At 39.0% G+C, this 14,856-nt stretch overlaps 1 protein-coding gene across 1 annotated transcript in view; it reads left to right on the plus strand.

Annotated features, from left to right (window-relative positions):
* Positions 1 to 14,856, plus strand: part of NBAS (NBAS subunit of NRZ tethering complex) — a 272,797-nt gene that overhangs the window by 47,783 nt on the left and 210,158 nt on the right. The window contains exons 11-12 of the mRNA XM_033124755.1: positions 6,395 to 6,463; positions 8,952 to 9,080. Coding sequence (XP_032980646.1) covers positions 6,395 to 6,463; positions 8,952 to 9,080 — 198 coding nt within the window. The remainder of the gene's footprint in view (positions 1 to 6,394; positions 6,464 to 8,951; positions 9,081 to 14,856) is intronic.

Here is a 14,856-nt window from a genome sequence, read left to right on the forward strand (position 1 = left end):
GGAGGACATAATTTGTCTTCAATGAGGAAAGTGATTTAATGCTAGTGAAATTTTACTACTTTTTTCAAATATCAAATTTATCTAAAGTATATTGTATTTAACTTGGTCTCTTTACTAGAAAAACAAACAACCTAACGGTAGTCCTATTACCTGCATTTGCTTATTTAGACATTAACGTTTATTAAGCCCTTTTTGTGTGCTGGCAGCTGTTTTGACTGCTGTTACCTGTATCAGCTCATTTACTTATCAGTAATCCTTTCTGGTAGGTATTGTTACTAGCCCGAGTCAATGAGGGCAGTGAACTGTAGTTTAGTAACTTGCCCTGGGTCACCCAGCGAGCAAATGGCAGGATGAAAGTACAAACTGTGGCAAAAGGTCCCTTGTTCAAGTTCTTAGCTTCCATTTTGTTTCGTATTTATATGGACTGTTCAACCGTTCGTTCTTTCGTTCCGTAATTGAGCTTCTGTGTTGTGCCAGGCACCCTTTTACTTTATTTTTCTTCCCTTCTATCTATTTATTTATTTTAGGCACCCTTGTATGCTGTAATAGTCACATAAACAAACAAATGAAAAAGCCTAACATTCTGTGGGTCACAACATAAAAACGTACTTCTTACTTGTGGCAAAGCCTGCTGTCGGAATCATGACTCTCCTGGATGGCTTGTTCTGAGTGATAATTAAAGAATCAATGGAGGCTGGTGACCTCTTGAGGTCCTGCTATGTCAGTTTATGGCCTTAGGAGGGGAAGAGAGGGCTAAAAGGTGGAACTTTTTACTGTCTGAAACCAGAGCTGACATCACTTGTGCCAGCAGTTCATTCAGCAGTTCAACGAATCGCATGGCCCATCCTGCCTTCAAGGGAGCTGGGAAGGAGCTTTCCTTATCTGGAAAGGTGCACAGAGCTAGATACTGGTGAACACAAGTTGTGTCTGCTATGTTAGCCAGCCTATGAAGTTGCGTATCCTGGTTATTTTTGTGAACTGCATGAAAGCAGGCACTTGATCAAAATCCTGCACCCGTGCTTGGCACACTGCCTGGTATATGGCGGGCACTCAACTTTTCAAGTGAGGGAAGAAACCAACAAATTGGAGTGAAGCACAACAGAAGTGAATATGTTAGTTATGCTGTTTCTTCCTAAAATGAGTGTTTATTTGTCCCATTATTTCTGTCTTAAAATATGTTGATTTCAAAATAATCCTCTAAAACAATGAATGGTTATAGGTTTTGATGTTGAAACGAACTAACGAAGAATTACTGTTGAAAAGAAATCCTTAGCAATTATAGTAAGCTTCCATTAATTTTTTGTTTAGCTTTTAGCATATACTGACATGTGTGATTGTGAATTGAACCCAACAAAGTGGTAGGGTTTTTATTTTTTATTTATTAGTTAGGTTGACTTTCTGGTTTGTCTGGCCCAGACCTTAACACAGTTTGTGTTTGCAGACCAGTTTGTGTACTACCGTGCTTTGTGCTCATCCTTCCACTCCTTATCCATCTACTCTTTCTAGCACCGTTTGTTCTCTCTGTAGGACCCAGGGACGAGTCCTGTTTGAATGTTACTAGCCACATTTCATGATAAGGAGCCTGAGGCCCCATGAGATCTTAACACCTGAAAATAGGGAACCAGATCTTCTAGTTCCAGTTTAACACCTTCCCTCACTCCCCATGTGAAATTCCATACGTATCAGTGGTCTTGACATAGTTATGCTCTGATGATTATCCCAAACTTTATGAAACAAGTGAGGTCAGGGTTGCTTATACATATTGCGCATATTGTTCCATATTTGCAGGAATGTAGGCATGTTTCGCTCTCTGATGGAATTCATACCCACCTTGGCAGTTTTGATTGTGAAATATATCAGTGCAGCTCTTGGAACGACAGACAGTTTTATCTCTAGATTTTACTTATGCTGCCTGCAGCTGCTTTTTAAATGTTTCATTCAAAAAATAATTTTATGGTATGTATACACACAGATAAAGCAAAAGTGCCAAAATGTTAATAATTGGTGAACTCGGTAAAGGTATACTGGTGTTTCATTGTGTAATCATTTCAACTTTTTAGTTACTATGAAATTTGTCAAAATTAAAGGTTGAGGGGACAAAAAGAAAATCGGCATGGAGCACACAAGGAGAGATGAAGTAGGCAAGCTGTGCGAGTCCATTTCCATACAGTGTGGTCACGTGTATCTGTGACAGTGGTCTGCGAAAGGGAAAGTCACGCAATTCTGTCGCATGCCTTGCCGCCTCTATTCACCTTTGAACTCTCTTGTGCTTTCACTTTACTTCATACCAAAGTATTGGAATCTGTTCCGCTATGTATGGCCCTTCCCGCTCTGGCCTGAAGCTTCGGTTTTGGAGTCTTTTAAAAGAAAATTGGTGTGCATTGATGGGATAAGTGGGGAAAAATATTGAATTGCAAATTGAATGCTCTGCTGTATGATTAACTTCTTGAAATGCTGAAAGTGTATTTTAATTACATTAGTGGCTTTTAAATGTGTCTTGCAGCTAAACTTAGAATCATCCCTCATATCCTTCCCCAAAGTAATTTGAATTACAGGATTAGTTCCTTTTGTCAGGTGGCAGATATTGTTCTCATCGAACCTCCTTATTGTTTGTTTAAGGTTGCTATTGCGTGGGGGTTGATATTGACCGAAGAATGCTGCTGACACATATATTCTAGTCTCTTGCAAGGCTGCTAGGTTGTAAAAGAGACTATGCAAAATTCAATATATGCATGGACCAAAGTTTCCAAATTAATAGCAGTGTCATCTATGTGCGATAGTTTTATGTATTCATTTGTTCAACATCGAGTCACTGCTCCAGATAACAGAATATAAAGGTAGCAGCCCTCAAGGGCTTTACTTTATTGGAGGATACAGGTGTGTCCACAGATAAGGCCAGTAAGCTCTAATGGGTACGAGGTTAGAGTTCAGTAACTGCGAGGAAGGGAAGAACCACCCCTTCCATCTCAGGAGGCCGAGGCTGGGATGGGAATTCTAGCTCATCCTAACCATGTGTATTAAAGCTCTTCCAGAACCATTTGAGGTAATACCTGCAAAGGCACCTGAGAAACCATAAAATGGTCTACTGTGTTAATTATTATTTGTTTCTATTTTTAAGATCAAAATTTTAGAGAAAAGTATATAAAGTGAACAAAACCGACTGTATGTTTTGTTACTGATGCTGCTTGCTGCTTTTTCATTATAGAATGTTGTGGAAAGAACACAGGCTTTTTGGAATCCTGTTTCTCTGAGAAATCCTATTGCCCTGAGAAAATAGAAGTAATCAGAAAAATGTTTCTGTAAGATCCCACCGCCTGACTGCACCTGCGCCTTTTTCCTTCTCTTTTCTCTCGTTATCACAGACAGGCTGGCCTTGCGCCAGCTGAAGCCAACCCTTCCGTTTGTCCACTAGACCTCGTATACTTGTTTATTGAAGGATATTTTTCCTACAACATGAATTTTGCTGTCTGTTAGATTTATCAGTGTATAACATGCTGTTATTTTTCTCATCATAAAAACTCTTTAGTTTGGGGGGGGGAATCTTGTTATCACCTTGGATTTGATTTTCTTTAACATTTTCAAGAGTGTCTATACTTGTTTCCAGTTCCTCTCTTTCCAGTCTCTCTTGAATTCACTTGAATGGGGATCAACCTCTATCATTTCACTGAAACTATCTTACTGATGTCACCAGTGCCCTCCAATGTTGTAACAGTTTATCACTTTTATTGACACTCTCTAATTCCTACTAAATGCTTATACAAAATTAGTTTTTCTCTTTCCCTTTCCATTCTCTTCCCTTTTTTAGTTGTGTTATTTCTATTTTGTCAAAACACATTATATTTACACATTAGTTTCTGCATTCATCCTGACCTCTCTTTAATCTTAGATATCCATTTATATATTCCAAAATGCTCACTGTCACGTCTTCTGTTGAAATTTTCCCAATCATCTCTTGGTTGGAAGAAGTTATTCTCTAGTAGATGACTTGAGAAAGGCTCATAGGTGAAGAGTTTCTTAAGTTTTTGGACATTCAAAATTGTTTTTCCATAGCCTAGATATCTGAAGGAAAACAGGTCCAGATATAAAATCCTTGGTGTACCCTTTATTTCACTGAACTTAAAACAAAACACTGTTGTTACTTTGTATTGTGTCTGGAATTTGTAAAGTCTGAACCAAATTAATTATTTCTCCTTTGGTTATTTGGCCATTTTGCTTGAGGATTTTCTTTATTTTTGAAATCCAGTAGCCTTCCTAGGATATTTCTTGGAGTTGATTATACTGGGTTAATTTTCCCACGTACCCACTTGCTCTTTTTTTTTTGAAGGAAAATAATCAATGCTGTTTGGCTGCGGCTGAAGTATTTTCCCGGCTTCGTGAGGGGGTTTCCATTGATTCACCCAGGGCACTCTCTGGCTCCCTGCGTCTTCCTCCTCCTCCTCCTCTTCCTCCTCTTCCTCACCCTCTTCCTCCTCACCCTCACTCGTCCGCCTCATTCACTGGCTGGAGCTGAGCCCACTTGCTCTTTCAATGTATAAATTCTCAGATCTTTTTCTGTTTCTGGAAAATTTTCTTGGATTACAAATTTGACAGTGCTTTTTAGACCGCTTTTTCTAGCTTCCCTCATCTGCCTGCCCTGGGCCCTGCAATATTTTCTAATCTGTGTTGGCTCACCACCTGGCCTTGTGGGGGCCTGGCGGGGGGTGCGTGTGGGGGGCCATGGGATATGGCAGGAGCCAAGAGCAAGTGCAGATACCCTGGGATTTGGTGATTTTTCTCTTTCTACTTACAGTTGTTTTGAAGTTTGGATTGACCTCTATTTTCAAGTTAAGCTGTAGGCATGGTTTTTCATGTAGGTTTATTTTTCCCTTCTTCTTTCTTGTTGGAGAAAATATTGGGAGATGTGGAGCTAGGCCATCACTGATGTCTTCAGCTACTCAGAAGTTTTGGTAGGAAAAATTTTAACCTCAACAAAACAGTACCCCCCTTTGCCTTTTTCTTTTCAATTAAGGTAAATTTCACATAATATAAAATTAACCATTTTAAAGTGTACAATTCAGTGGCAGTTGTGTAGCCATCACCACTGTCTAGTTCCAAGACATTTTCATCCCCCCAGAAGGAAACCTCATAGCCATTAAGCGGTTACTCCCTATTTTCTCCTCCCACCAGGTCCCAGCAACCGCTCATCTACTTGTGTGTTTTAGATTTCCCTATTCTGAATGTTTCATATAAATGGAATTGTACAATACGTGGCCATTTGTATCTGACTACTTTCACTTAGCATAATATTTTTGAGGTTCATCCAGTTGTAGTGTGTGTCAGTGCTTCTCTCCTTTTTATGGCTGAATAATACTCGGCTGTCTGGATGGACCACATTTGTTTATCCATTCTTCATTAACGGACAGTTGAGTTGTTCCCACTTTTTGGCTATTGTGAATAGTATTGCTATGAACATTCACGTACAAGTATTTGTTTAGATACCTGTGTTGAATTCTTTTGGATATATACTTAGATGGAATTTCTAGGTCCTATGGTAATTCTGTGTTTAACTTTCCGAGGAATCGCCAAACTGTTTTCCACAGTGGCTGTATCATTTTATGTTCCCACTAGCAATGTGCTAAGGTTCCAAATCCTCTACATCTTCACCAATACTTATTTTCCATTTTAAAAAATTACATCCATCTCTTCCTCTTGCTTTTATAAGTATATTTCTTAAATCTAAAGACAATGATACTCTTGTGTCATGTTATTTCAAATATTGCTTTCTGGATGATTTTTTTCCTGGTATTTTTCAAGTACAGGATCAATTCCTTAATGAGTGAAATTTCTGTTGGAAGTTTTGACCTTTTCCATGATGATGTTAGGATCAAATGATAAGCTGGGGCAGCCTCATTTGAGAATAGCTGGGAGTGGATTCTAATCTGTGTAGATTGTACTAGATTTATTACCATGTTTCCCTGTAAATAAGACCTCGCCAGACAGTCAGCTCTAATGCATCTTTTGGAGCAAAAATTAATATAAGACTCAGTCTTATTTTACTATAAGACCCGGTATGATATAATATAACATAATATAATGCCGGGTCTTATATTAATTTTTGCTCTAAAAGACGCCTTAGAGCTGATTGTCTGGCTAGGTCTTATTTTTGGGGAAACATGGTATGTATGTATTTCAAAAACACTTGATTATGGGTATATTTTGTAAGATTAACTGCTTGATGGATTTTTTTTTTTTGTCAAATAAAATAGTCTTACCAAGATCTGGGACACCTGTTGATTTTCTTAACCACTTTCTTCAAATACTAGATTTGCTATAGTTTTCATTTTATGATCAAAGGACTTCATACAATGAAGCATCACATTAATCTCACTTTGTGTGATATGCATTTATTTTGTAGGTACCAAAGACACTGGGATTATTAAGGATGTTAAGTGTCAAGTTTTACAGTCGCTCAGGACAAGAACAGGTAAGTCCAAAAAAGCTTAACCTCGTGCTTCTCAGATATTATCACTGGAGTACCTTTTAGGTCAACATTGAGTGAACCTTGAGTGTTAACGGGTCTTAATTAATTGTACACGGTGTGGGCGTATGTGTCCGTAGGAATTCCTCCAGGAATTCCCCCATAGTGAGGGCCTTGCGAGGACGGGGGAAGGATGCATGAAACAAGCTGGAAATGTTGATGTTTCTTTAAGCTGGGTTTTCATTGTACTGTAATTTCTACTTTTCTTCATGTGAAAGTAGAAAATTTCTACAAATTTCTACAACAAAATGCTTAAAGAAAGGAATGGTAAGTTTGCCGTGTGGATATCATAGTATTAAATGAAACCAAGGGGATCAAGAACCCTCCACATTAAAAGCAATTGGTAACATTTTAGTTAATATATTTATTGCTTAATTGTCTAGAAAGGAAGGAAGGGAGGAAAGGAAGGAAATAAGGAAATAGAGATGACATCAAAAGAATTCAGCATATTCATTCACTATTTTCCTGGTCACGATGCTGTTGTTAAATTATTCACATTATTCAGTATATTTTTTTTGTTTGTTAATGTTAAATAGATTCATAGCCTTTCTCCTTGCTTTGAGAGCACTTGTAGTGGAGTTGTTTAATGAAGCATTTTTACACTGGGGAGTTAGCATACAGGTCATACATGACGATTACTCAGGTGGCAAAGATAATGAGGTCCACGTGACCACAATCTCTACGGCGGAGCATGCCTGTCGCTCCCAGAAAGGCTGTGGCCCAGGTCAGGGCCGTAATCATGGGAGTGACGTGGAGTAGGATGCTGGACTCGGCATCTAGTTCAGGTTCTGCTGTCTACACTCGAATGATCTTGGGCAAGTGTCTTAACTCTGTTGGGTCTCCATTTTCTTCCTCTGTAAACTCTGAAGGATGGGCGGAGAGATCTTTTAGCTCATAGAAATCTATGTTTCTGAGGCTCACCTTATGCAAAACCATGGCGCTTATTGATGTTAGAGTTGTGAAAAGAAGATGCCTGTGCTTCATCTTCTACTCCTGCCCCTCTCCATCACAGAGGAAGCCATGTGATATATTCAGAGTCTTGCTTGAAGTGCTTTTGCTTTTATTGATCCTTTCCTGGGTCCCAGGCATTTATATTTTAAACTTTCTTACATTGAATTCTGGCGTTCTAGAATAGACTTGTTATATCCAGTTAAGGTGATTTCAGCCTTCAGTGAGATTAGAGGATGCTAATCTTCCCATCTACCCACTCATCCAGCATGTTTCTCATGTCCTGAAATTGTTCTGTTTGTTTTTGATGGCGAATGTGCCTTAGTCAATTTAGAGTTGAGGACTTAAAGTCTAATGACTGTGGAAGTTAGGTAGATCGTGCGGTGAACTGAGCCAGGTGTAAATTCTGGAGTTTTAATAGAGTCATGTGTAGTTTCCAGTTCTGTAGCTGATATTTTGGGGCCCTCATAGAGAGTGGTGGGGGCTTTGGCTGGGAGGAAAGCCTATGACTCTTCTCAGGGTGCATGTGCTACATCGTCTCACCTGATGGTTGTCGTCTGGGGTGGGTGGACCGTTTTGCCAGATTTTCTAAACGTTCAGGAGAAAGAAAGTTCTGGGCTACTATTTTCAGGTCTTTGTTTTGTTCTTGTGGGTAAATTATCTTAGATCCTGTCCATAACAAATGCTTGAATGGGAAGCAGATGTCCAGTTGGTGTTGTTCATTCTTTTGATTCTGTTGTAAGTGGTAGGGAGGTGAGGCCCCTGCTTGCTTGGTGTCTCTCGCTGTGGTAACTGAGCAAACCTGGTATTCTGTAGGAAAGGATGGGGATTAGCTGTGAAATCAGTGTCTCACAAGGTTTCTCTCCTTTCTGGCAAATATTAGCTTCCTTAAATTGGATAATCTGCCTGCAAATCTGGAACATCTTAAACATTCATAGTGTTCCTTAAATTAAGGAATGCATTTTCTTCCTTGTGGCCTTCCAAGGCTCAGCCTTGGATCCTTTTTTCTTCCATTGCTCTCTTCTTTCTTCTCCCTTTCCTTCTTATACACAGCATGAATTTGTGGCCTGTCTATGATGTTCAGAATATTCTAGACATTGTGTACAGAATCTTATAAGGATGTGGACCCAAAATTCAAGAAATTCACAATGTACTCAACATTAACCCATAACAGTTATTGAGAACTTATAGTAATTGATGTGTGATGTAAAGAAATATTTTAATAATGCTCTCATATTTGGGTTTGGGGTTATATATAAATTATAACACTATAAAATAGATTTTTAAAAAACCTCCTTAAGGGTAAGAATCCTGTTTCTCTATGCTAGAGCACATTTATAGTGTTAGGAAGCTGTTGGAACCCTTAAATTTGAGAGATCATGTATGACATGGCAACCTCTAAAGAGTGTTATTAAATCCTGGCGGTCATTTCTACTCAGCTATAAGTCCCTTGCTCTGACATTCATGTGATATACTTACTGTGTAGGATGGGATCTTTAAGATGAGCCTTTCTCCAGATGGGACCCTCCTTGCAGCCATTCACTTCTCGGGGAAGCTGAGCATCTGGGCCATTCCATCTCTGAAGCAGCAAGGGGAATGGAATCAGAATGAGCAGGTATGTCTCTTGATGATCATTATTCTTGGAATGATTCTTGCTTAAGGGTGAGTACTGACAATACTGATCTCCTTTTGTTGATATTCTACTGTAGTTAGTGCACAGGTATTATGTAGTAACATTCCCAAACTTAAATTATAATATTATCAGCATTGGGCAGATTAAGAATAGAGTAGCACTGTGAACTGATTTTAATTTGTAGTGCAGTACATTCTGTGTACTGGGTGTAATCTGGCCACTGAATCCTCCATTCCTCTCATTTTCTCATTCCAAAAATGCAGAATGGAGATGTTAACTTTTCAGCAAAAGTCAACTAATGTGATGAAGGCTCTGGAGGGTCAATATTCTAAAAGGTTACAATTCTTCCCAAATTTTGCAACGCTAATATTCTCGGGCTACGTAAGGCTTGCAGGGAGTAGCGTCTCTTCACTCAAAAGGTAGATAGTGAAGAAACAGAGATAGAACTGTTAGTTTTTTAATGTATTAAAAAATGATGGGTTTTAAGAATTAAATGATTTAGTTGTTTAGAAACATAGAATCAGCATCTATTATAATTTAAAATCACGATGAGCAAGAAAGTTCTGCTCATATGATGAATACCATGTGTTGTGATAGAGTGATGATTTAAAGAGCAGTCTTCTCAAGTACAATGCTATGTTATAAAGCTTTTACTCTGAGGATTATTTTGCATTTCAGGACTTTAAGGGTTAATTTTCCTTTCTGTCACTTCCTCATTCCCCTTTTCCTATAAAATATCTTGGCACCAGTTTTATTAGTTTTGTAATTCTGAGACTGGAGCATATTCCTTGAATGATCCGAATGGATGTTTTCTTCCAGAATTCTTTTAAGTTTCATTGCATCAGTTAAAAGGCACTATTGAAAGAATTCTTAATAAGCAAACAGCACTGGCTTTTCTCAGAGTAGCAGAGGAAGAAGAAGTGGATTTACATTTTCTTACTCTTTCCACAGACCTAAATTTTATTTGTTTTGGCTGTCCTTTAATGAACACTTCTTTAGTACCTTCCGCACAAGTTTGGGAAGATTTTTTTTTTCTCCTTAGTTGCTATTCACCTTGAATTTAATTTGGTCTCCTCCACGTCTCTACCAGTCTGTCTTGCTTGATCTAGATTTGTTCTAAATAGAAGAAGTGTTGCTCAGTCTTCAACGTAGCTAAATACAAGGGACATTCTCTTTCCTCTGAAATTACCGCTGACCTGACTTAGATCTTCACTCTAGCAGTGGAGTGGATCAACTCTCAAAACTGTGTGTTTTTTTTTTTAAATGTGTTTTAGCGAGGCACGTCAGGTAATAAATAGATCCAACAGGTACCCAGTATTTGTCATGGTGGTCAACGTATAGTGAGAAAATGTTCAGTTTTTATCATTTGGGAAGGTCCTGATGTCCTAGTATATGTACATCTTACATTTGGGCTAATTTTTTTCTTAGATGGTGAAAACTTTGAATATTAAAGGCATTATCCTATCCCCCAAACTTTCTGTTTTCTTATTTTCATTCACCCAGTAGAAATACTAATCCACTTCTGGAGCACACTTAATATTTTGTCTTATGTATATCCTAGAATGTCACACATGTGGTTAAGGGCTATTCAAGCAAAATCTCTGTTAGTATGCTTTTTTGTTTACTGAAATTCTGGATATCCTTTTTGCTTGCAAAGATAAATTACATCTGTTGTACTCTTTATTGGCCTACACTCAACTTTTTAACTGGTTAGACATTTTTTTTGGTCTTAGTTGCCAGTCAATGTCATCATAATCCATTACTCTTTAACTCATTAATGTTATTTATTAATTAGAATTTTACAGTGACTCTATTCAAATAATTATAAATTGATTAAAAACATTGAAACTCAGTATGAGTTTCAGAATGAATAAGTATAAATCAGTAGTTTGGACTTAGGTCATCTGAAAAGTAATGGGATAGGAAAGGAAGGAAGTTAGAAAACGGCAAAAGAAGAGCCTGGTGGGCAGAGAGATGAGTTCCGGCCAGAAGTTCGTCTCTAGTGTTGTCCTAGTGAGAGTCTTTTGAACAGACATGCCCTGAGAGTTTAGAACAGCAGTTCATCAGGAATTACTGCAGTCTGATTTTTGTGTTGTACCTCAGTGAGCTTCCATCTCCCGTCCCATGGCTCGGACCCAGTGTCCCCCTAACAGTCTGCCGAGAGACCACTTGGCGATGCAGCTTCATTCTCAAGCTAGTTGTATCTTTTATTACAAATTTACACATCTTTAGGGTTATATGTCAGTCTCTCCCTATTTGGTTGGTATAAGTTTCCCCTGAATGCCCGAGCAAACTGGAAAAAATAGGTTTTTGGGCTCACAGAACTGAAAGCAGGACCCTGACTGCCACCACTAGGGACGTTTAGCAGGTAGTGGAATCCTGTGCTGAGGCTTAGGACAGTGGCTTAGCAATAGTTCCTGAACCGAATCCTACTTTCATGGCCACTCCCACTGCTGCTCAGAACACCTCATTCCAGAGTCTGTCCTGTTCTGGGACCAGTGGTTGCCAGCCCCTCCCTTTTCTTGCTCAGCACACGGAAAGACGGAAAGACGGCCCTCTGCGACCCCTACTAACTTCAGCCTCTAAAGAAGTTTCTGTCCACAGTTGAAAACAGAGAGATCATTTGATTTTATCTGTTCTTTTCTTTAAAATTCTAAGGTTACGGTGAAAATGCAAACTCCTTCTTTAACCGGCCGTTTTTCTCCTCTGATCATTATGCTGCTTCATGCTTGTTTCCTAAACCCTCCTCTCCCTGCTCCCTAATTTTTCCTCACCCTTTCTTCTATTCTTTCTGAACCTTCATTTCATCACACACAAACCCCTGTGAGGCCACATTTTCACAGCCCACACGGGTTTCTTTCCTACACTGAGATCAGGCTTACGTCGCTCAGCAGGATCGAGGTGCACACATACGAGATAGTCTTGTAGCTTTTACAGAATTGACCCTGATAATCACATTGCTTACTATTTATTGAGCACTTGTCCCAGAGTCATTCAACAAGCCGTAGAGCTGAGATTTGATTTTATGGCTCTCAGACTCTGATGTCCATGCTCTTTCCATGACCATGTTGGGAAAAGGGGGGAAAATCCCTAATAATTAGCCTTTATTTATTTGATGATCTTTAAAAAAACAGAGACAAATCCTTTTTCTCAGTGACTGTAACACAGATTTCTTCAGCGCTCTCTGATATGTTGAACTCTTGAGCTAGTTAATGTGTACCAGGTACTAGAATAGAGAACAGAGCTAGCCTGTCATTGATACACCCTTTCCTTCATAGTAGATATCCCTTGTATTGTGTGGTGGGTCAGGAGGTGGGGGTGGCAGCTCTTTTCCAGCAGAAGGAGTTTGAACAGCCGTACTTTGCTTCAGTCTATCACTGGCATGCTGGGGATTAATCACATTGGATTGGGCATTTTAGATTTGGACTTTAATATACGAAGGGAGTTATTAAATCTAGCATGCGCGAGTGAGTGCTGTAAAGCTTGTATGTAACAGTACGATGAAGAGTAAGTTGTTACTGTATTCATAACAAATCATAAAATAATAAAGTTTATTGAATTGCTACCAAATGCAATAAATCACAGTCTTTGCCCTTAAGATGTTCGTAGTCTTGCAAGGGAAATTATAAGTCAATAAATAACATGTTAATATTAAGAAAAGCTAGGCTCACAGAAAAGGCACATAAATTCAGTGGGTGGTGTGGGTGAGAAGGATTGTTGGGAATAAATAGAGTTTGTACAGTCAGGCTTGGCTCTCCACAGAACAATTTTTATCTATTTCATTTGCTTCATAGCAACCCTAGAAAGTAAAAAATGTGTTTATACTCATTTTAATGGATAGGAATAGTGCTAAAAGTAGTTAACTGAGACCATGAAATGTTAGAATGAAGATTCCATTTTGATTCAGGTCCTCTGACGTCATAGACTAAGCCTTTTTTCAGAGTTTCTTCTTACAGTGCTTAACACTGAGAAATACTGACCATTCTGTGGGGAAAACAGGTACTAGCTGAGCTATGCTATTGATGGAAAACAAGGGAGGGGTGGCCCACGTAGTTCCCATGAATGAGCTGCCTGGCGCCATGCACTTCACGTGTAGAGACACTGGACATGTGACTTTAATAAGTGAGAGGTGTATTATGTACTCATCACCAGCTGCTCTTACTCGTCTAGCAATCGTCATGTGACCTCGGGTCAACCAGGTGGGACAGGGCTTCGCTTCTCTTTGGGGCTACAGGAAATGAATGGACAAGCTATTTAGTTTACAGTAGGAATATATAGTATATAGTCGGAACTTGTAATTTTAGCTTAAACATTGCCTTTGAAGAAACTTACCGTTGCCCTGTACAACCTTAAAACTCTTGTAACAAATTGTGATTTCTGCTCATCTGGGGCTTCATGTAATTTGCTACTTTATTAGTTTTCATAATGTGCTTTGTGTGATTGAGTATTTGCTCTATAAAATCTAATGATTAAAGATAGTTGTGGGAAGTGTCTGTTCTGATTGACTTCTATCTAGTTTTGAGTTGATTAAATACTTGGGCTTTCATTGTCAGTGTGAAAATCCATCTGGCTAGAAATCTGTGAGTATTAAGTTCTGTTCATGTCTGGAATAGAGTAAAATTGCTAAAGTGATTTTCGCTTCAAACATTTCCCATATGTTTATATATTTACATCTCATTTTTGGCCTTAAATGTTCTCTGAAGAAGTTTTATTACTTGCCTATTTGTACTCCCTTAGATGCGGTAGACAGGAAAATTATCCTTTTCATTTTATTTTCTCTGTGACACGTAGTAGGTAAGGACTAATTTTGTTAAATGGATGAACCAATGAAGGATAAATGAGAAGATGTCAATTCCTGTGATTAATCTTGATATAATCCAGAGCTGTTTCCACAACTTCATTAGACTGAGCTCCCTGAGAATGGACACTGACTACGTATTTCTTCCGTGGGACCTAACGAAGGGCTTGGCATATTAAACACTAATACACATTTGTGAAATGATGAATAAACTTTTGAAAGATTGCTTTTATGTTGTTGTAGGAAGGGGCTTCATTGTACTTACCTTCTAGCCATTAAAAAAATCAACAACAACAAAATACTTAAATCTGAAGAAAATGTTGGCTTAGCCGTAATAGCCTTTTTGTACCAAATCTATGACTGTGTTCTTATGACATCCGCCTCTAGGCTACCCTACACTGTAAAGCGAGGGCACCTTAGGTTGTTTGCAGACATATGGTAGCATGTCCTCCAAAGAGGAGTGACATGGAGGTTGCTTCTCAGAATGTGTCAGCATTGTGCCAGGGGTGAGTACCTTCTGTGTGCTCGCGTGGGGGTCACGGGAGCTTGGTGACCCTGTCCTCAGCACCAGCCTGCTGTGTATCAGATGTCGTAAGGCATAGCCAGGTCGCAGTTCTCACAGATGGGGTCCTCAGAATGGAAGGTTTCTGAATAGCACGAGGGGAGCAGTGGAAATACCAGGTTTGAAAGCGGTGAGGGACAAGCTGTCAGTTTGCTGGTCTGATACGTTGCTCTTGCCAGAAGCAGAGTTAAGTTTGGAATTTTATTTGGGCTTCTTTCTTAAATACACTGTGCAGATAGTTTTATCAGACTTCCACATATTGTGAGGTTAAACATTTAGTTCACGTATTGAGAATGACTCTGTTACGTACTGCTAAGCTGAAGGCCAGATAGGTGTATCTTCCAAAGAAATTAAAGCAGGTACTCAAACAAACAGACCTACGTACATGTTATAGCAGC

This window comes from Rhinolophus ferrumequinum, chromosome 13 (genome assembly GCF_004115265.2).
Source record: "Rhinolophus ferrumequinum isolate MPI-CBG mRhiFer1 chromosome 13, mRhiFer1_v1.p, whole genome shotgun sequence".
NCBI lineage: Eukaryota > Metazoa > Chordata > Mammalia > Chiroptera > Rhinolophidae > Rhinolophus > Rhinolophus ferrumequinum.